At 46.6% G+C, this 21,377-nt stretch overlaps 1 protein-coding gene across 1 annotated transcript in view; it reads right to left on the reverse strand.

The window, feature by feature from the left end:
* Positions 1-21,377, reverse strand: part of LOC138515791 (17-beta-hydroxysteroid dehydrogenase 13-like) — a 259,104-nt gene that overhangs the window by 76,150 nt on the left and 161,577 nt on the right. The window contains exons 2-3 of the mRNA XM_069630516.1: positions 19,146-19,253; positions 11,103-11,234 (exon numbers count right to left, since the gene is read on the reverse strand). Coding sequence (XP_069486617.1) covers positions 11,103-11,234; positions 19,146-19,253 — 240 coding nt within the window. The remainder of the gene's footprint in view (positions 1-11,102; positions 11,235-19,145; positions 19,254-21,377) is intronic.

Here is a 21,377-nt window from a genome sequence, read left to right on the forward strand (position 1 = left end):
GCCCTCCTCGTTATTATCCTTTGAATAGAGAGCTTAATAAAGATGTTAAGTGACGAGGCATGTAACTTCAGGGGAGAAGACACAGTCCTGGCACATGATGGACTGTACATATACAAGCAATAGAAAAGGTTCCCAGTGTGTGGGAACTCGCGTCCCCTGCACACTATCATGAGCCAAAGAAAGACACATTTTTAAATATCATGCAGTGGATTAAACTAAAGAAAATACATTTGGAAAACTTGTGTAACATCATAATAAGATTCTTAACACACTTCCGTTGTCACAGATTCATTTGATTTAATATAAAACCCAACATGTTCCGAGATAGTAATCTCTTCATCAGGGGTGTACATTCTTTAATGTTTCTGAAAATAATAGCAAAAACCTGTCATGAGTATCTGATCAGAGATAAGAACATCACATCAAAAGAAAAAAGTTTGCAAAGCATCCCAACAGTGCATATTTTTAGAACCATTCTCAATTCATAATCCCTAAAAATATTTACAAAAGTAGATAAAAGTGTGACATATGTAAAACAGTCCCAGTCAATACCTCCCTATTAAAGACTACAATTTTACATGTAGGGGTTAGTTCAATTCAAAACCTTCACTGGATACTCGCCAAGACATTGTCCTCTTTAACCAAGTTCTATGAATATATTTAGACACAAAATTAGCCACGCTCATGTACACGGATAGATGGACAGCTTCACTAACGGTTCGAACACCATGCAATCTGAACAAGGGTTTCAAATACAATACTCTAAGATCTTATACATTACAAGGCAATTCTACATGAGATGCACCATGATCTTGGTAATTCACCTCATTAGTTACAAGGTTCAATAGACGCCATATCATTTGAAATGGCTCAGTATTCGTTCAAGAATGTTATCCAGATGTGTAAAATCAACATCTGTAGGAGAACTTTAAAAGGAAGAAGAGATGGAGGAGGTGAAGAAGGCAGAAAAGAGTGTGTAACGCCTGTGGCGGTACATGAGTCTTAAAAAAGGATCAGTGAAATCCTCACCTTAATGTTAACCATCCATTGAATAGTGGAGTGGTAGAAGTACGAACAATATATGCACCTTGTCAAGGCCCTGTGGGTACAGCTAGAAAAACAGACAATCCATAATTTACCTATCAAATCGGGTATGACGTTAATAGATGCAAAATACAAATACACCACAGGGGACTGGGGGTATCTGTGTGGTCAAGGAGAACTTCCACCCTCTATTCACAAAGAAGTAGGAAAAGCCCAAAGTTACATTCAGTGTCAATAATATGGTTCATCGAAAGCATCTCTTGTAGAGCACTTGGAGGTCACTACAAGCAGGTGGTGAACCTGAGAGACAACCATCCAGTCCCCAGTGCCATCAAACCTTCCACCGTGAATTTGGTGCATGCTTGTTTCGCTGGGAACCACTCTGTATCCCACTAGTTACAGATGTACTGGCGTTTTTCTATTGGTGATAGCCAGGAACCACCATAACTGATGCCACTCTGGTCTTCTAGGAAGTTCACAGAGTCAAATCAACTTTATTTTGAATAATACTTGTTCTTCTTAAAAGTACATTTTAAAAACCAACTATGCATATAATGTGAACAATCAGATGTATACTAATTTACCTTTTCACAATTGACCTCTGGAGAATTGACCTCGGGAGAATTGACCTAATTTTAAAGGTCAATTAGGACATATATGCGGGAGGAAACCCCCTGCAACCTCTCACCAAATCCAAAAACCCCCACAGCCCCCCACCCAATCCCCTTATATTTTTTATAATCCAAAACCAACCCAATACATATATAAAATAACTAAAATAATATAAAGGTCAATTGTTCAGAAGGTCAATTAGGACCACTATAATTAGGTCAATTAGGACTCAAGTTTTCAAAAAAGGAAGCAAGTGCTCCTCTCCAGAAAGAACATGGCATGATAACCTGTTCTGAGATGAGAGTTTGCAGCACACGCTTTTTGCTCACTGTACCTTTCACAGATGGAAAATATCCATTTGCATATCAGTCTTTGTCCCGCCAACATGGGCAGTCCAGCACCGAAATGCTGTGGCAATTCCTCTCTGAACAAGAGTACCAACAGCAACCCCATACATGTGTTTCAGACTTGTTGGGATTCATCAGTGAGGTGAAGCTGTGCCTCTCTGAGCACAGTGAGCAGGGAGTCCACGTTTGGTTGCACCCAGGTAACTCAGGGTGACCAACCCCAAGTTCCTTGCAAATATTTCAAAAAAGGTAGCAGGTGCTCCTCTCCAGAAAGAACATGGCATGATAACCTGTTCTGAAATGAGAGTTTGCAGCACACACTTTTTGCTGACTGTACCTTTCACAGATGGGAAATAACCCATTGCATATCAGTCTTTGTCCCGCCCACATGGGCAGTCCAGCACCGAAATGCTATGGCAATTCCTCTCTGAACAAGAGTACCAACAGCAACCCCATACACATATTTCAGCCTTGTTGGGACTCATCAGTGAGGTGAAGCTGTGCCTCTCTGTTCAACCTTTACTCAGCCCCTTTGGCCCACCTGAGCTCTACCTTTTCCTCTAACTTTCAGTGTTATGCGGATGACACTCTGCTTTCCTTCAGGCTCCCCTCAGCGTCTTCTCCTCTGTCGCTCATTCCTGACTGTCTATCCGTGATTCAGGATTGGTGTGCCTATAACGATCTCTGTCTTAATGTCAGTAAGATAGAGATTCTTCTCATTGGGACTCCTGCCCCTGCTTTCCCTCTCTCACTCTGGCCGCTCGCCTTGGGCCATCTTCCTTCGCCTTCCTGCGAGGCAAACAACCTTGGTGTTATCGTTGATTACACTCTCTAATTCTCGCCTCACATCTTGGACGTCACTAAGAAGTCCCACTACCAGCTGCTCCTCCTCAAAGGGACTCTTCCTTTCTCACTTTCCCCCAGAGGCTCACTGTCTCTTGAGCTCTGGTTCTCTCTAGGCTGGACTACTGCAACAGCCTCTTTCTCAATCTGCCTTCCTCTACACTCCGCCCTCTGCAACTAATCCAGAACAGGACTGCGAGACTTATCCTTGGCCTCAAGCCCAGGGATTGTATCTCTCCAGCCCTGAAAGCTCTCCACTGGCTCCCAGTTGCTGCAAGGATCAAGTTCAAGTCCCTTTGCATGGTTCACAAGGCTTTCTGGGCCCGGGGCCCGCACTACATCCAACGCTCTCGTTCAAAATATCTTCCCTCTTGAGCCCTTCGCTCAGCTACCTCCAACTCTGTAAGGGTTAGATGCTTCTCCAGGAAGAGAGTGGGGGGTATATCTCTCTCTCCTCTGCAGTTGCCTCCCTCTGGAATAGCCTCCCTGCCCCTCTGAAACTTGAGTCGGACCACCTGAAGTTCCAGAAGCAGCTCAAACGTTCCTCTTGTCCTCTGCTTTCTCTCCCTCCCTCCCCTTAGGACTCTATGGAAATGGGGATGGGAACCTACCATTTGCCGGCACCTGACTTCCCGAAGCGCCAGAGTTGTAATCCCCTGCTGTTACTGCGAAGTCAGGCACCGGTAATCATTACGAGTCCGGAGGCACCTTGCCAGTAGCACCAGCACGGTTACCACCAAACCCGCAATGAGGCCCATTGTTTCTTTTTGAAGTCACTTTGACTTCATAAAGACATTGGGCCTCATTACGAGTATTGAGGTAGCCATAGGGCATGGCTACCTTCATACTGGGTTCCAGTACCGGGTTCTGTGAATGAGGAATTACCAGGTCATTCCGACCTTGGAGGACCCGGTAATTCCTCATGCACAGAACCATTCCCCATTCCCATTGAGCACCCAGAGGGCTCAATGGGAATGGGGACGGAGCTAATAACGGGCCCGTTAATAACGGGCCCGTTATTAGCTCCTTGGTCCCATCGCGGGACCCGGAAAGGACGTCTGGTTTTACCAGACGTCTGTTCCGGGTCCTGCTAGGGGACCTCATAATCAGGCATCCCGTAATGAACGGTGCCAGTCCTGTACCGGCACCATTCATTAGGGGACCGCCAGGGTCGTAATGAGGCACATTATTTCCATTAAGGACTGATCCATAACGGAAATAATTTCTTTGTGTAGGCAGAGTGACTTCAAAAATAAACTATTTCTTTTTGAAGTCATAGGCCTCCCCCGCCCCATGACATAGAGGCCTCCAGCCTAGGGTCTTCCATGCCATGGGGTGGAGGGCGCCCTCGGACTTCAAAAATAAATTTTATTTTTCTAGTCACTCTGCCTTCACAAAGAAATAATTTCTGTTACAGAAATAATTTCTTTAGGAATCAAGAGTGAATTTAAAAAGAAAAAAAAATTGAAAATAAATCTATCTTTTTTTTCCTCCAAGTGGGGCCCCCTCCCAGGACATGTGCTGGCGGGGAGCCCCACCCCACAGGGGTTACGGGGGCTGCGGGCCCCCCGTTACGCCAGTGGCCCCGAGGTATGTCAACATAAGTAAACTTTCAAACCTTCATATTTCTTCAGTCGTGCATTGGACGTGGATGCAGGTTGTTAATTGTGAATGGTATCTGATCATTCTGGATTCCTAATTTCACTATGCCCTTGATTTCATCCTTGATTCCTAAGCTTACACCTTTGCACACCTGACTTTATTTGCTGGGAGAACTCGGTGTGGTAGTGCAAATATATTTAAAGTGCCAACACTTGAATGGAGTACACCCTTGCTCCTGAACAAGCACTGTTGGACAGCATACTGTGACAAGGTCCACTGCCTTTCACTGGGGATGATGGATAGGTTGGTCACAGAGGTCAAGTGCTTCCACCCATGATGTGATGTGGGGTCCTGACGTGATATATGTTGGAGTCTCTTGACCTTCCCAACAGGTCACAAGTCTGTCGCGGAAGACTGAGATGGCCCCTTTAAAGTTTGCCTGAAAGTATAAATATGCTCACTCTTCTAAAATCTGTTGTGTGGATACAGTGTCTATGGATATGCCCTCGGGACAGAGTGCAGTGTGAGACAGTCTTTTACTTAAGACTCACCATGTTGTTATTATTCTATTCCCATGTACTGCTCTGTCCCTTTCCCCATCCCATGCACGTGCGCAATCTGAATGACTCCTGGCCTAGTAGGATCGTTGTCTGTTCTCGCTTTGTTCCCCCTCCCTTGCCTCGTCGCGCCTTGAAACACTTCTGTATAGGCGTGTTATAAATGCCATATCATATCATATCACATCATGCCTGATTCAGTAATGTACAGCAGCAGATCACTGGAGTGCTGCATGAAAGACATCATATTGGCAGCCCGCAAACTGTGCAAGACAAATTCAAGATGACAGACAAGCCTGTGTTTAGCCGTGGTTCCCATCGGCTGTACCTACATAAGGTTTTCTGAAGTAGAGTTATCTCACAAAATAATCATAGCTTCAAACTCATTATCACACACAGGTTCACTCACTTATGGTGAACACAGCTCAGAGTACAGAAAGTGAGGGCCAGTTAAAACCTCAAAGCCCACTGCTTCCATGTGAGCGTTAGGGGCTGGTGTGAGGGGCGCAGAGAGATTGTAAAAGGGAGGAGGCTGTGGCTGGGACCATGAAGGAGGTGTAGGAATGGTAGCTGAAGAAGGCTGATTCCAAGCAGGGGGGAGTAGGAGAGAATGCCAGTAGGAATGGTTTAGCAGGAAGAAGGTTGGATGGAATATAAAAGAGTAGATTGTAAAGAGTGGTCCCAGGGGCGGTGAGAGGAACATTGGAGAGGAGATTGGCAGACGATAAAGTCAATGGCCAGAAGAATCCACGCTGTCTCCAGCAAATCAGATATTCGTACAGGTTCCCGCTTGTCCAACTACACCATTTTTTGACAATAGTGATATGCTTTAATGGTGCATTCCACCATTGTGTCAATCACTGCAAACCACACAGTGTCTCTTATCTGATGTTTGGTGGCAACCATACCACGATGACCTTCGTGAGCTAGGACTACGGTTTGCTGTCAGAGCGCAGAGGGAATGACTACTCGAGTGCCTCTCATTATTAGGCCTTTTTCTCGACACAGCAAGCTCATCTTTCACCTGTTTGTAGACACAGCTATTGAAGCACTTCCTTCTCGCAGACCACCAGAAAATACATACCCATATCTCCTGATTTCAATCAGTTCTCTTACTTTCTGCAACATGTCGTCACGTAGCTCTGCAACATGTCGTCACGTAGCGTATGTTTTCCTAAGAAATTCACAGTCACTGCGTCTGACGGGAGCGTCTGAGTGATGAATTGTTTGTATTCTTCTGCTATGGACCAGTGACTAATCAGCTCAGGGAGAAGTGGACGAGACATCATATTGGCCAGGTTGTATTCTTTACCAGACTTGTGTATTATGTTGAAATAATACTCTTGTAGCTGCAGACACCATCTTTCAATTCTCAAAGGAATTTTGCACCTGGGGTCGCCCTATGTGGTGATCAGTGCCTGATAATAGGTCACAATCGTAAACGGTTTGCAGAGTAAAAACATGTGAAAGTGCTTGCAGACCCAGACCACTGCTAGTCCTTCTTATTCAGGCTGCAAATATCATCTTTCTGTATTCAAAAGACTCCTGCTGGTGCATGCAATCACAGCTCTTACCTGGTTTTTGTTCAGCAAGTGTGGCCCCCGCACCAACCGGACTGGCATCCACCGTCAGCTCCATATCAAGTTATGGGTCAAAGTACGCCATGTGAACGCTGATGTGATGTCACTTTTGATCTGATGGAAGACCTCCTCACATGCAAGCAACCATAGAAACGGGGTGCCTTGCTTCGTGAGATCTCTCAGTAGCGTGCTCGAAACATTTCTAATGTAACTGCTGCAATAGCTGGCCATCCTCATGAAAGAACTAATGTCACTGACATCTTCCAGAGGTGAAATTTCCGAGATAGCTTTCACCTTCCCAGTGTCAGGACTCATTTCTTTTTCAGAGAAAATGTGCCCAAAGAGCTTCAGATGTGACTTGTGAAATGCACCTTTCTCTTGATTGAGAGTCAGTCCTGCCTCTTAGAGTGCAGTACACACCTGTGTTAGTGCTTGATCATGCTGTTCAATTGTGGATTCGAAAACCAGTATGTGGTCACTGTTGTAGAAACAGTATTGAACATGGCGTATCACTTGGCGTATGCTCTCTTGGAATATTTCCACGGCCAAGGAAATACCAAAGCTTAGCCGTTTGCACCGGAAGAGACCCAGGTGAGTGGCAAATGTGGTGATGTATCGGGTATGCTCGTCTAGTTCGATCTGATGGTAGTCCTTATTTAGATTAAGTTTTGAAAAAAACTCTTGCCCCGTTCCGTCATCAGATCATGTTATTTAGGTGCATTCCTGAGTGCCTCTCATGACCGATAGCTTTGTTGGCTTGTCTCATGTCCACACACAGTCTGATTTCCTTGGTATCACCTTTCTTCGGGGCAGCCACTGGGTGTGAAACCCATGGGGTGGGACCAGACTTTACTTCAATGATGTCACCTGCCAGCAGGCATTGTAGTTCTTTCTCCACTTGTGATTGGAGATGGATAGGTATCCGTCGAGGATGCTGTGCTATCAGCATGATTGACTCATCAACACCAGTTCTCCATTGAGTGGTCCTAGAGCATGAAATAGAGCGAAAACAGATGTGTTGGCGCATGCAAGGACTGCATGCTGTATGTCGTGGCCGCAATGTTCCTTGTTATGGAAGTCAAACGCCCTAACAGGTTACTTCCTGGCAGTTCACCTTGAAGGACATGGATTTCTGCTGTTTTTTTTCTTATCTTTGTATTGGAGTGTCGGGTGAAACTTTCCATGATAGATCACCTTTGCCGGGTGAAAATTATAGACCGCATAGAGAAAATCTTCTTCACAATGGATATCTTCTTGCTACCATGCTGCTTGGAAATCTGCTCCTCCTTTCATGCGACACTTGATATACCCGTTATCCTTCTACCCTTCTTTGCCTGTCTCTATTTGAGCAGCTTGCGCTTCTGCATGGGCCACTGTTTTGATATTACTAGGCATAACATACCTTTCAAACACTCGCAGGAATCGATCTGATCTGGAGGGAACAAGGTCTTCAATGTCATCTCCTACAGGGTTGATGAGTAATCTTTTGGCAAATTTGTTGGAGGCAATTTCATTGTAGGCGCTAAGTAATTTTCGAAATGCCTCAGCCAGCGTACCCGTCAGCCCAAGGCTTGCTGATCTGCCACGTTGAAGGGGATAGGGCGCCTGAATGCGCAGCATTGTTCACTTCAACTCCTACATTCTCAGTGTCTGACATTCTCCAGACTGCACTCTACCACTCACTGTAGTAGAAATGCATGTACAGAATTAGCGTTGTGCTGTTATAAGAGAGAAAGCTGTATGTGCAGACAGTGGATCAGTCAAAATGTGTGCATTTGCCCTCTTATTTCATCTGCACTTTGTGTGTTTCGAGGGTCCTTTGTTCCGTTGCTCTTCTTTGACAGTATCCCATCCTCCTCTCCAGATGACGACTTCCCTTTTGTATTACAGTCAGGGCCGGCCTTAATGGCAGAAGCGCCCTGTGCGAAATAGCGCCCCCCCTCACCCACCGCGTGCCCCTGGTTAACAGGGGGCGGGGCCAGGATTGGCAACTTTTTTTTGTTTTTTGTTTTTTTTTAACCTCCTCGGCGAGGAGGTTAAATAGGGCGCGTTAGCACCCCATTGTCATTGAATGTGCCCGCCGCTGCGGATGCATTCAATGGCAATGAGGCGCCTGCCACTATGCCAGCTCGGAGGACCCCTTGAAAGACTCCCCTGAGGTGGCGTGGTGGGGGGCTAATGGTGCCTTTTCTTATGAAAAGTGCCCGCGGCAGAGGAGTGCATTTAAAAGCACCTGCTATCGTGGGCACATTTTACAGTAAAAGGCCGCCTGCCACGCCTTCTCCCACAACTCCAGTTCGGGGGAGCCCTTGAAAGACTCCCCTGAGCTGGCGTGTCGGGGGCTAATGGCGCCCTGCGGGGCGTGGCCCCCCGGGCAGTCACCCGGCTCGCCCCCCCTAAGGACGGCTCTGGAGTTCTTTATTACCCTGCTGCACGCAAAGTGAACTTATTCACTTTCCCATGCCAACGCGCATGCGAACGAACGGCACAATCGAATTCGCTGCTCATCCTAAAGCGCCATTGCTTCCCCGGCTGAATTAACTGTCTGCGCCAGAGCACGACAGAGGAGAACAGGGCCTAGCAGAGAAGAGAGAGACAAGAGTGCTGCAAATTGTCAAGGGGGAAAGCGACGGTGAGTTTTGGGGGGAAGAGCAAGGGGCCTCAGGCAGGAAGATTCAGCAATAATTCTTGGGCTTGGACATATCCCCCTTCTTAAACATGGGGACTATTTCAGCTTCAAGCCAATCCATAGGAGGCTAGCTAGTGTAATTAAAGACATTAAAAAAGTCACTGAGTAATGGAATCCAAATGAAGGGTTCCTTAAGATAAACGTCAACCAGGATATTGTCACACTCAGGTACCTTACCTACATTTTGGCCACAGAGGTCTCAGAGGTTGTAGTATGTGAAGTATTGCACATTTATATATGTTCTCCCCTTTACAGTCTCTCAGAATGGTTTAACCAAAGTTCAGCTGGGATAGCCAAACATACTTCTGATCAGCTATTGATGTCAACGCCTTTTGCGACAATACTCCTAAAAAGCCTTTTGGTCTTTCTTTATTGGGGCAAATATAAAGGAGGACCAAATGTTGTTAGTGGCCTCTGTTTTCTCCTTTTTTAAATCACTGTTTTGTCCTAAAATTGAGATCTAAATTGTAGGACTTCCAATTTAGATAGAGGGCCTCATTCCGAGGTGGGTGCAAAGGGATACCGGGCACCGTTAAGGACACCAGTGCCGGTAATCCCTTTGCGCCCTATTCTGAGGTCCCTTAGCAGGCCCGTCCTTAACGCCTGGTTTTACCAGGCGTTATGGATGGGGCCCGTTAATCGACTTCTGAGCCCTGTGGGGGCTGAAATGGGAATGGGAATGGCTTTTTCAATGGGGACTTACCGGTCCCGCAAAGGTCAGACTAGACCGGTAAGTCCCCAATGAACGAGGACGGACACGGTACCGGTATTGGAGGTAGTCATGGCGCTAATAGCGCCATGATTACCTCCAAACTCAGAATGAGGCCCAGAGGGTTATTATCCTTCAATTTGGCTATCAAGTGGTCTTTTTCTGTTGTGTAATTGCTGTCAAACCAAGTATTGTGTGTTCTATGGCGTGTTTTCGAATGTGTAACAAAAGGGGCAACTGTCCCCCATGCCGGTCTTGTAGATATCAATCGAGTCATTAATCAAATCTGCCTGGCCAATAGATAGCAATTTATAAGCCACATGTGACCTTTCCCATTTTACATGAAATGTGTGTTATTAGTAGCAATGCAGTCGATATTGGGCTTATTCTCAGGAATACAGAACAAATCACAGGGAACAGGATTGTGAACACTCTCCAACCCAGGCATGACTTTCACCTCTTTGGCCAGCTTCCAGTTTGTAAGATCGATTAAAATATAATCATTACGAAATGAAGCACTACCTTTTATAAAGGTGGAAGAGGCAGGTATGTCAACGGTAAATAGCCATTACCAGGTCTCAACCCGTGTTCCAAAACCATCAAAGCCAGGAACCGAAAATCTAAATGATATTTTGGAGGAGGAGCAACCAAGTCCTACATTTTTCTGCCTCCGTTCACCCATCCAGAAAAGCCTTCTGTGGTTATCACTGTTTCTAATTGGATTTTAAGAACCCCAGTAACCGCAATTATAAACCTGTTGGCATAACATTCCTTGCCACTTCACTTCAAAGCAACTAAGATGGAGTCTGCCCTTTGCAGGCCTTAGATATACATTGCATTAGAGAAACTGAAGGATCCCCCCTGACTAAACCTTTAAACATAAAATATCTTGTAAATCAATCAGGAGTACAGGTATACTATAGCTAAGGTCAACATCATACCATTAGAGCCCCCCAACTTGTGTGACCAAAAAGACCACTAGATGCTGGGAGGCAAAGGTTCAAACAGCCAGCCGTTGCAGGGGTCTAATGCCCAGGTTTAGTGCCACAAGTGTAATGAGGCCCACATTGAGAGATCACGTGTGTGAGATTGAAAGATCTGTAACTGAAGTCTACTCACCCAGAAATGAGCCAGTGTGTTGACATCAAACATTCTTTTTATATCCTGATCAGGAAGGCTGAGAAGTTTACTGCAGACAACTACCCCTGCATTATTCACCAAGATGCCGATATCACCAATTTCGTTCTTCACCTGAAAGAAAGAAAACATAACTTTAAAAGGCCAATAATTCAAAACTGCTACAGGAGCACACTGACGAGCCTCAGGTAGCATCTTCGAGATGCTTATATGCAAATGTTGCTGATGGGCATCTCGGAGATGCTGCAGGCAGCTCTGGATTCGCTCTAGCTTTAGATCTTGTGAGTTAGGTATACATTTGAAGGAGTAAAGCTGAGATGCTCAAGGCATCCCCTCAATTTGCTCCAGTGCAATTTTTTGTGAATCAGGCCCTTAGAACATCACCCAAACACAATTGAAAACAACTAAAATAAATGCACTGATACCATCGGTAGTGGCCGCCAATGACCTACCAAATGGACTCATGCCATGGAGCGCAAACAGAATAATGAAAGTAACCAATGGTATACGCAGCATAACGCTTTTATGGCGTAGAAAGTAGAAGTCAGTTCCTGGTACCAAGAGCACAGGCATGGGCTATGTAAGATAGCACAAATATTTGGGAGCTCATCATGAGTGGGGTGTGCTTCAAATATTTGAAAAGGAGTTTTTCAGCCTCCTGGGGTTAGTGCTTCATTGTGAATGACAACCCTCAATGCAACTAAAGATTCTAATTAGTTCCTTCGTGAATCCATTCGTATTTATTAATTAATATATGAGCCAGGCCGACCTGTGTCTGATGCTTGAGATGTCAAGTAATCATCAGGACTCCAAAAGAAAGAGCAATTTGTATGTGATCAGGCATAAAGCTGATGTTTTATATTAGGTAACCATCTTTATCCTAGTGATGGTTGACATAAAAAGTTGCGAAATGTGCATGATAGAGACAATATCTAGGCATGTGTTTTTACCAGTGGTGCCAGACTAATTCGTTACAGGAATCAACACCTGGTATTGACTGGTGGGGTGCACCTGTTGTGCTCAATCTATCTTAATCTCAATCTGTCTATAGTGTGTATTGGAGATTTAAGAGGTATGGATCTTAATATGTTGCTGTATAGTATGCAACAAAATGTCACCTGCACCTTGTGTATGGATAAAATTCAACAAAAACATCCCCAGCACAATCGGATGATTCTTGCTACATACATTGGAAATTGTTACGTGAGGCAAGACCAACAGTACTGTAGTATTTGGTTAGACTGTCAAATTAAGGAATTAAAAAAGAGAGATAATCTGCGATGAAAATAATAATGCCAGGAGAAGAGCCAACTCTCAAAAAGTGAAACATGTGTATGGCACTCTAAGACGTGCACCCTAGTATCAGGTTTGATAATAAGACTAGGAGATCCTGGACTTGGTATCCCAGATGCAAGCTGGTGGGAGGAAGAGAAGACCCCTATGGTGTGATATAGTATACTCCACTGTAAAATGGCTAGACGGGAAAAATCTACATGAGGTGAAAATGCTTCCACAGGTAAAGGTTAGGCTGGGACCAGCAGCGAGGGCTGCCAGGCAATGTCTCACTTTTGGAGGTTCGTAGTTACGGCCTTGAATGGTAAATGTCTCTGGTGTTTGATCTTTGTTGTTACTGCTGTTGGCCTATCCCTCTTCCTGTAATTACTCTTCCTCGCCTTTAACTCCTCCCCTTTCACGTCTCTGGCCCTTGGTCCTTTTGTTGTTGGGTCGTGGTAGCTCGTGCAGACGTGCCCGTGCCTCTCCACTGCTCTGGATTCCGCTGCTCTGTATCATCTTTGGGAGCATTAGCCTGCACCACGAGACGAGGTTTATGTCATGACTCACACTCCGCTTTCCCTTGGGATGGCAATTTTTCTCTTGCGCTTCCCTGTCCCCGTCCAGAAAGAGCGTACAATGCATTTCCTTCTATGCTGATGCAGCCATTGTGTCCCTTCCTGACTCTTGCGTACTTCAGTAGCCCTTACATTTAAAATGCAGGATGAGTCAGATCCTTTATCTTGTGCCCCTACATCGTTACTATGTTTTTCCCTTTACTAAAGGGTTTCTTTGGCATTCATTGTTTGGACCTATCCTGCAAACCGTGAAGCTGTAGGACCCGCTGAAATTAAGCACCCACTCCTTCATACCAGGTAAGATCTAAACGATCCGGGAAAAGAAGGAGGGACATTTTGATTACTACTAAGTTCCTCCCCAGTTGTCTTACACCATGTACTCTTATAGTCAGTGTGATCCCCCTTGCCCCACATTCATTGGACATTTTCGAAATTATGAGATCTCCACCCCTCGAGACCTTGAGGGTCTGATGCCTAGTAAAGCCAATGGGCCTCATTACAAGTTTGGAGGTAGCCATGCCGTTTTTACCAGGAAAGAAATGGGAATTACCGGGCCATTCTGACCTTTGCGGGCCCGGTAATTCCCATTCGCGGGACCCAGACCCGGTACGTCCTCATTCCCATTTGAGCCCCCACAGGGCTCAATGGGAATGGGGAAGATGGTTACAATGGTCCTGTTAATAACGGGGCCGTTGCTACCATACGGTACTGCTCGTGGGTGCCGATCTGAACGTCCGGTCTGACCAGGCGTGCAGAGCGGCCCCCGCGAGCAGAACTCGTAATGTTGCGATGAGTTAACAACGGCGCCGGTAGCACTACCGGCGCCGTTGTTGCCTTATCGCAACACTTATAATGAGGCCTATCCTCGGTCCTACCTCACAACTGCCACTTTTGTAGGCTCTGGCAGCCTACCCCTTTTGGCAGTATATCCCCTACCTCAATTAGCTTGGTTGACCCCCGAGCAAGGCCATTACTCGGCAGTCCTTGACTATTTTGTATTCTTAAGAGGCGGGGGTCATTCCCTAGATGGAAATACATATTCCCCATGTATATTGACCATGACCCGCTTGAACCTTTCACATCAAACGTCTAGTAGCCATCATATTGCAGACTTCACGCTATAAATCACTATCTAGCGAGACTGCTTTTCACCATTCGTATCTCCATGTCCGCCTGCAGTCTTTCCACAAGGATAGTGATCAGTTCAGATTTAGAGAGAGACGACCTTGCAGCCACTGAGCTCTCCCCCACCTCAATGCAAATGGTCGCCTTTGCCTAAGCACTGCAGGGGGTGGTTTGTATGCCCTGAGGGTAGCTAAGGGACCTGACTCAGTCGCACTTTACTTCTGATTCAGCCATAATAAAGTGTACTTCCGCCCAACCGGATTAGTGTTCAGCTTCTTGAATATGCGGGATCCTGGCATTCGCCGTTTGTCGTTGACAGGCCCCTTCTTTGGTGTATCTGCACTTCTGCGTGCCGTTGCTTGATCGCTGTCCCCCTCCTTCTCCACCAGCTCCCCTGTTACCCTCTGGATATAATCTTCTGTAAGGGAGGCTATGGCTTTTTTTGTGGACATGGCCTCCCCCACCACGTCCTCCATGGTTGGTGCTTCTGTGTGCACAAGGGTTGCAGTTTGGCTGGGGAAGTGAAATGGCTGTAGGGCTTCCTTCCAGCTCATATATAAGCTGGAGCGTGTTATTATCCCCCCACAGGTTCCTCCCGCCCCTTTTTCTGCTTACTTCCTAGATCCTGGAATGTTCGTCTCCCACCTTTGGGGATCAGCGGGGCAGGCTTTCGGGTACAGCTCCCAAGCTGATCCACCTGACTTTGCAAAGCCTGTTGGAGAAGAGGAGTAAGCAGCTAGCAGACCCCCGTCAGAATCCAAGTGTGGGGCACCCAGAACCAACTTTTCCTTGCTCCGAAGGTTTCTTTTTTTGTTTATTTAATTTGTAATTTGTAAATCTCATCTGAACACCACTAACAACCTTGGAGCTAGCATGGGCCACACCTAGCTTATCTTCGTTGAATGGGGCTCTCTGTGGACGCTTCCCCACCCTAGCTCTGCACCAGATTATTGTGTACTCCTTGACCAATAAGGCCTTTATTTCAGCCAGTCCAGTAGGAGCGCCCGACCAATGTGGCTTTCATGCACCTTACTTTAGTTGAAGACAAAGTGGGGAGCGCCTGCCCACCCACACGCAGAACAGCGTTTTACAGAAGTGGCTCTTCTCATGGGGCAGTGCGGCGCATACAGGTTCTCTCACTCTTGGGGCTCTTACTGGGCTTTCTGGAGCACGGCACTCACGGGCGAACCTATCCGGATTGTGGGCCGTCGGGGGTCTTGCCGCCCCGATCACCTGTGGATTCGCCCTTTAGGCTCTGCACCTATCGGGCAAGTCATCTACCCCCTCCTATGCCTGGCGCCACGCTCTTCACCCTGAGCGGCCACGCACTGTCATTGTTCCAACTTTTAAAACTGCTGAGTGGCTTAGGGCCTCCCTCGATCTTGGTCTCCTTTCATAGGAGTATAACTCCAGCGCCACATGATTAAGAGGATTGAAACTGCCACCCTGGTGCTCCAGGCTGTGGGCTTTCAGGGGCGTTAATGCTCTCTTGTATTGGGGGTCAAAAAGAGGGGGCCCAGTTGCCCTTTTCGTCCAGGCATGAGGAGCTGTGGATTCAGGCTACCAGCATCCGTACGCCCCCTGGTGGCCTCTCCCTTCTCTTCCTGTTCTACTGATGTTCTAGCCTGTTCCCCTTATCACAACTTCTCTTTCAGCATTTCAACTCCCCTTTCAACTCCTCCTCTCCTACTCCTAATTATGTTCTCCCCACACCACCACCTCCCCTCAACTCATCTTTCAGAGCCTACTGTCCTCCTTTCAACTCCCCCTTCTCTCCACCTGCTATTGATGTTCTCTCTTCCTTCTCTACTCCTCTTCACTCCTCTGTTACCGCATTTCCTCCGCTCTACTTCACTTAAACCCACTCCTCTTCTCAACTCTATCTTCTCCTTCTGCTCTGTTCCTCTCCTCTCTCTGGCTCTATTCTTCGCTTTTATGCTGCTCCTCCACAAGTTATATGGATCCATCCACTCCCAACTACTGGCTAACACACTACCTGTAGTTATCTGCCCACTTTCAAAGGGAATTGGGTTGGCTTCTTGACTGATAACTGTATGACTACTTACAGTTGGGAATGCCCTTCTTCTTTATTGGTTATCCTATGCGGGGTCCCCATAAAACCCAGCTAATTCTCTTTTGTGGATGTGCAGTACTTCAGGTCCATGTCACAAACCTTTATCAAGGCTGGTGCCATCTTGGAACTTTTTAATTTTGGTTCATGGGCAGGGACTCAACACGGAGACTTGCACTCCTGCGCGCAAGCAGTGAGTCTACTGCAGTCATCCTGTTTTGGACAAAGCTTTGCAGACCTCCACCTTCCTGCTTCACAAACCACCATATGTCAGAGAGGGGTCTGCAAGAGTTGTCTATGCTCAAACATTGGTTGATGCTTGCCGTCATTGAGCCCTGGGTGACCATGGGAGAGACACTGCAAAGTAAAATCTCCAGTGGTCGATGATGTAAGCACAACGTTCTCTCTACATAATAGTCATCTCTTTTGAACTCTAATGTATGTTCAATATGGGTTGCTGGCCTACTTATAGGGTGTCTATCTCTAAAAATGTATTTTTGTCCACTGGTAGACACCTGGAGCTAGAGTGGCAGAGGGAGAGCAGGTCTAAGACAGAGAAGATTGGGGTTTGATCTTCCTTGCTGAATAAAGGGGGTTGCTGTTTGTCCAATGATTTTTCCCTAGAGCTTGATGTTTGTGGTTGGGATATCTACGAAGCCCAGGACCTACCCAAGTTTCTGTTGTTTTGTTCTTATAGCAGCCACCACATGGCACCCCTTGCCTTGTCAAATGAGCACACACCTTTGGGTAGACTCTTACTTACTTTCGCCCAAAACCCTCACCAGTACTAAGAGTAGGACTTTCAGAATAGTGAAGGGGTGGTGCTGTTTTAAAGCAGGCCCCACTATACCTCCGTAAAGAAATTGGTATGGAAAATAGGCTGAATCTTCCTTTTTTAGCACACATTTTACTAACAGGGCATGGATGAAGGCACTGGCTTAAGCTAAAGGACTAACAGCCATGGCCACAGACATGACCCATGCCCTCTACGGCAGGGCCAAGCCAGTGCTCACTACAGGTTGCTTGGGGGTGTGGGGCAAGTCCTAAGGCCATGCTCTGGACACCGGGCCACTGGCAATGTCATCAGGCTGTGGTCATAGGTCATTGGCACTGCCTACTATGAGTTGTAGTGGTGGGACTAGGGGCAAGGCTAAAGGTCATGTCGCGAGTACAAAGGCCACTCGCCATGGATGCAGGCCATGACTATTGGCTGGTGCAGTGGGAGTGACCACTGGCTAGGGTCCATTTTCGACTATGGGTCTGTGCACTAGGCTCTGAGCATGTGCAGAAGCCGTATTTCAGGAAAGGGACCACTGGCCATGTCCAAATGCTGAATGGTTCCACTGGGCACTATCAGAATGACAATGAATAACATTAAAAAAACATAACAATTGATTGAAAGAACGTTGGTTTAAGGGACAATCTGGATACGTTTCCCCAACAAATTCTTTCGAAATTCAGTTAAAGGGAAATACCAGGCGAAACGTTTTCTTTGAAAAACATACACATTCAGTGAAAATGCTGTTAAAGGCCATGCCCATTCTAAGTGGCACTGGCATCAGTAGGTTGGGTTAACGCGGGCATGGCTGAAGGCCATGATTCAGGCAAAGTGACCAATTGAGCGGTCGGAGGCTGTGGTCAATAGCCACTATGGGATTCTAGGGTGGCGTGGGGCAAGTCTGAAAACGGCACCCTGCAAGCAGGGGCCACTGTGACCATGCTAAGTGATGACTCTGGGTTCCTTAGGGGCCTGTAGCAAGTTTAATGGTAACGGCTAGAGCCTAATACAGGTGCCTTTGGGAGACCTCTGAAAAGGAACCAATTGTCATGGCCAGAGCCCTTGCCAATTCACACTACAAGTGAATTAAGGCGCCTGTGGCAGGTCTGTTGTCCATACCCTGGACACGGGATCCACTGGCCACATGGCCTATGGCCACCATGGGAAAAAAGTGGCCAATAAACCATGGCCTGTGACTATACACTCTGTCACCATTTTGGATAGCTTGTGGAAGTCAGGGGCATAGTCAAAGGTCCTGCCTCGTGCATGGGGGATATTAACCATGTCCAGTGGCTACTTTGGAGGAAGGGCCAATGGCCTTGGTCTGCATACATGGCCAATGTCAGTTCTAGCTGCCCGGAGCTGTCTGAAGGCCTCATTGAGCAAGCACGAACGGTGACACTGTCCCACTTCTGCAGTCAGATGCATGGACAAAGGGTTTTACTTCTCTGCATCCCTTCCCATACTTGTTTTTTCTCCTTCTAAACCCCCTCCCTTTCCCTCGCCCACCCCCCCCAACTTTCCTCCCCTACCCTTCTCCCCAGGCACTGAACCCCTGGGCACCCTTGTGGACTTCAGAGCAATTTTAATAATGCTTTATGGACACTTTTCACATGTTGAAGCATCTCCACTGCACACCCTCCATGTCCATCCAAAAACCAACCTTTTTCAAGATGGCCTTCGATACACGGCACAAATAATGTTAGTAAAGATACTCAATGTTGGCACTTAACACTAGCCTCTCAGGCTCACATGACGCACTCACAATGACCACCGGAGCCAGGTATACAGTCGACCTTCCTTCATTGTTACAACCGTTAACTAACTCTAACCCCTTTCCTGTCCCTCCCCTTCTGCCCTCCTCCCCGCCCTCCCGCCCAGGCGTGCTGTCCTTTCTTAAAGGGGCCGCTTCCCTTTATTCACCCACAACACTCAACAGCGATCATCTTGGGGAAAAAACGATGGCTGGGCTCCTCCTGTCACTTCCAAGTTAAATGCAACATTTAAGAACTAGTTTTGGGGAAATGTGTGGTGACTATAGAAATGCTTTTATACGCATTACAACAAGCCTCCCTCTTTGTTTCCTAATACTACAGCGCAGTCAGTTTGCTGACCAGGCAGCATGCAAAACTTCGACCTACAAACTGCCTTCTCATACCATATTATTATGTTTGAGAGTATATATTAAAATGCATTCTCACCTTCTCTGCTGTGCTGTAAATGTCCTCGCGCTTGCTGCAATCCACCTGGTGTACATGAACGGTTGCACCCAGACTCCTGCACTCGTTAGCTGTCTCCTCGATAGCATTCTATACATTGAAGAAATCAACAAAGCATGCTCAGTATTTCTTAGCTACTTTGCAGTTGTGTTACATTTTCCTGACTTTGAATACAATTCATCCGGGTACAATACAACCCACATGCCTGCTCTCTTTTCTTGCACAACAAGGCCCTTACAACTAAAGCTTTTATTGCGTGGGAATTTAGCATATTCATACTCAAACCTAAACAACTACGTTTTTATGCAATATTTACAGACAAGTCTTATGACCACGTTTTTCTAGAAAACGTTAGTCTTAACTGCAACAAAGGTTAATACAGCCCAGGGGGAAACAAATCAATGCACCAAGCAGAATGAAAGAAAAGCAAGCTCTTAAAAGCAACATTCAGCAACTCTCAGCATGACTCAAACAGGCCCACTTCATTTACAAAATGGCTGCCACTGGCTTTCTACATGAGATGGTCATTCCATATTTCTTAGCAGCTGAAATACACCAGGGCCCCTCTAAAACGTATATTCAAGAGCTAAGGCAGAGTGGTAAACCTCTATAGTCAGACCTAAAGTAGAAACAAGGTCTAATTTCATAAAGGGGCCTCTTGCAGATCCCTTGTATACTTGTCAATAACTCAAATGGAATAAAAAAGGGAATACAAATAAACTGGACAAATATCATTTTTTATCTACGTAACTGTAAAAGTATCAGGGGTGCACTCGTAGTGACCATGTATTCAGAAAACACATATTGTATTATACAAAATTGTACCACAGCCTTATTTGGAAGTAAACAGGGCGCACTTTATTAGAAGATTTTCTCAGAAATGATGACAGGGACTACACACCCATTTTACATCCACCATAATCGGTTAACATGACCTTGATCCTAGCAGCCCTGCCAGCTGCCTGTTTGGCCTACTAGCTGTATGAGCTGTTCCATGGTTAATTGCATAATGCAAATGTCAATGTCCGGTCGGACAGTCCAACGGCCAAGCCTGGGCTAAAATTCCACCGATTGGGCAACCCGAGGGGCCACTGTCACCGTCCCCACCTGCTTGGTCTGTTGGACGAAGGTGGAGCCCTCAACACACAACCCGGGCAGCAAAATCATAGTTCATCTAGTTGAAGATTTGGTCATAGTCCACACATTTTTCATAATCAATTGTGTAGGTGCCCGTCAACAGCGACAAAGTGCGACAGGCAAATCACACACAATTACACACAAATCATCAAAAACATAATTCTGGAAATTGGATCCACAAATAATGGCTCAATCACGACAGCCTCAGCAAAGGGTTGGGTGGGCGGGAAAACCACTTCTGTGCGGCGCGGGCAGTGGGAAAAAGAGGCTGGAGCCAATGCTCGGACCCCTTTTATGGGACAGACACCGGATGCCAGGGAAGGGGCGATCCCCACCTTCCGCCACCGCGCCCCCTCCCATTGTTGCCCCTCTGAGGTTACTGCTCAGACAGAACAAAGGCCACGCCATGGTCCGGAGGCAGCCCCTAATGGCGCCACCCAGGCAGCGCCTCCAATCATGCTTAAGGAAGTCACATAACAGCATAGGCTTTTGCCTCAAATAGTGGTGATGGTGAGATGGTTCGTGCAGAAGAGCAGAGGTGAGGATATCGACGTTAAAGGGTTGGTTGGTGAAGGGTGCTTGTCTCAAGATATATCATGGCACTCTTACAAACTTTGCCTCTGGGGATTTTCTTATAGAATGAAATCTTCAAAGTTTCATATGGCAGTGAAACTGGCAGAAATGTGTCCATTAACGGTTGTGACACTGAAGAAAGCTATGCAGCAGTGTTAGTCCATGGTACAGGGCAATATGTTGCAAGTAGGTGAGAAGCTGTGGGAGCGAAAGAAAGTTGCTGCCGCTAGCAGAGAAAGGAGGGTTCTGATGAGCCTACTTTTTCTGAAGACGCATGGCAAGATATATTGTTGTTACTATTTATTGCTTTTCCAAGTGCACCTGAATCAGATGTGGAGGAGTTGGACCTTGCCCCCCTTGACCTTGTACAATTGGCAGCTGGAGAGGCAATCATGCCATTTTCTTGTCATAAGATCCAACTGGCTCAAAGCTCTCAGGAAGGTGCCACCAAGGAGGGCACTTACAATCCCCCGGCTGAAGGAATTCCACCAAACTGTTAGTTCA

Source organism: Ambystoma mexicanum, chromosome 6q (assembly GCF_040938575.1).
Source record: "Ambystoma mexicanum isolate Mex_15411 chromosome 6q, UKY_AmexF1_1, whole genome shotgun sequence".
In the NCBI taxonomy this organism is placed as follows: domain Eukaryota; kingdom Metazoa; phylum Chordata; class Amphibia; order Caudata; family Ambystomatidae; genus Ambystoma; species Ambystoma mexicanum.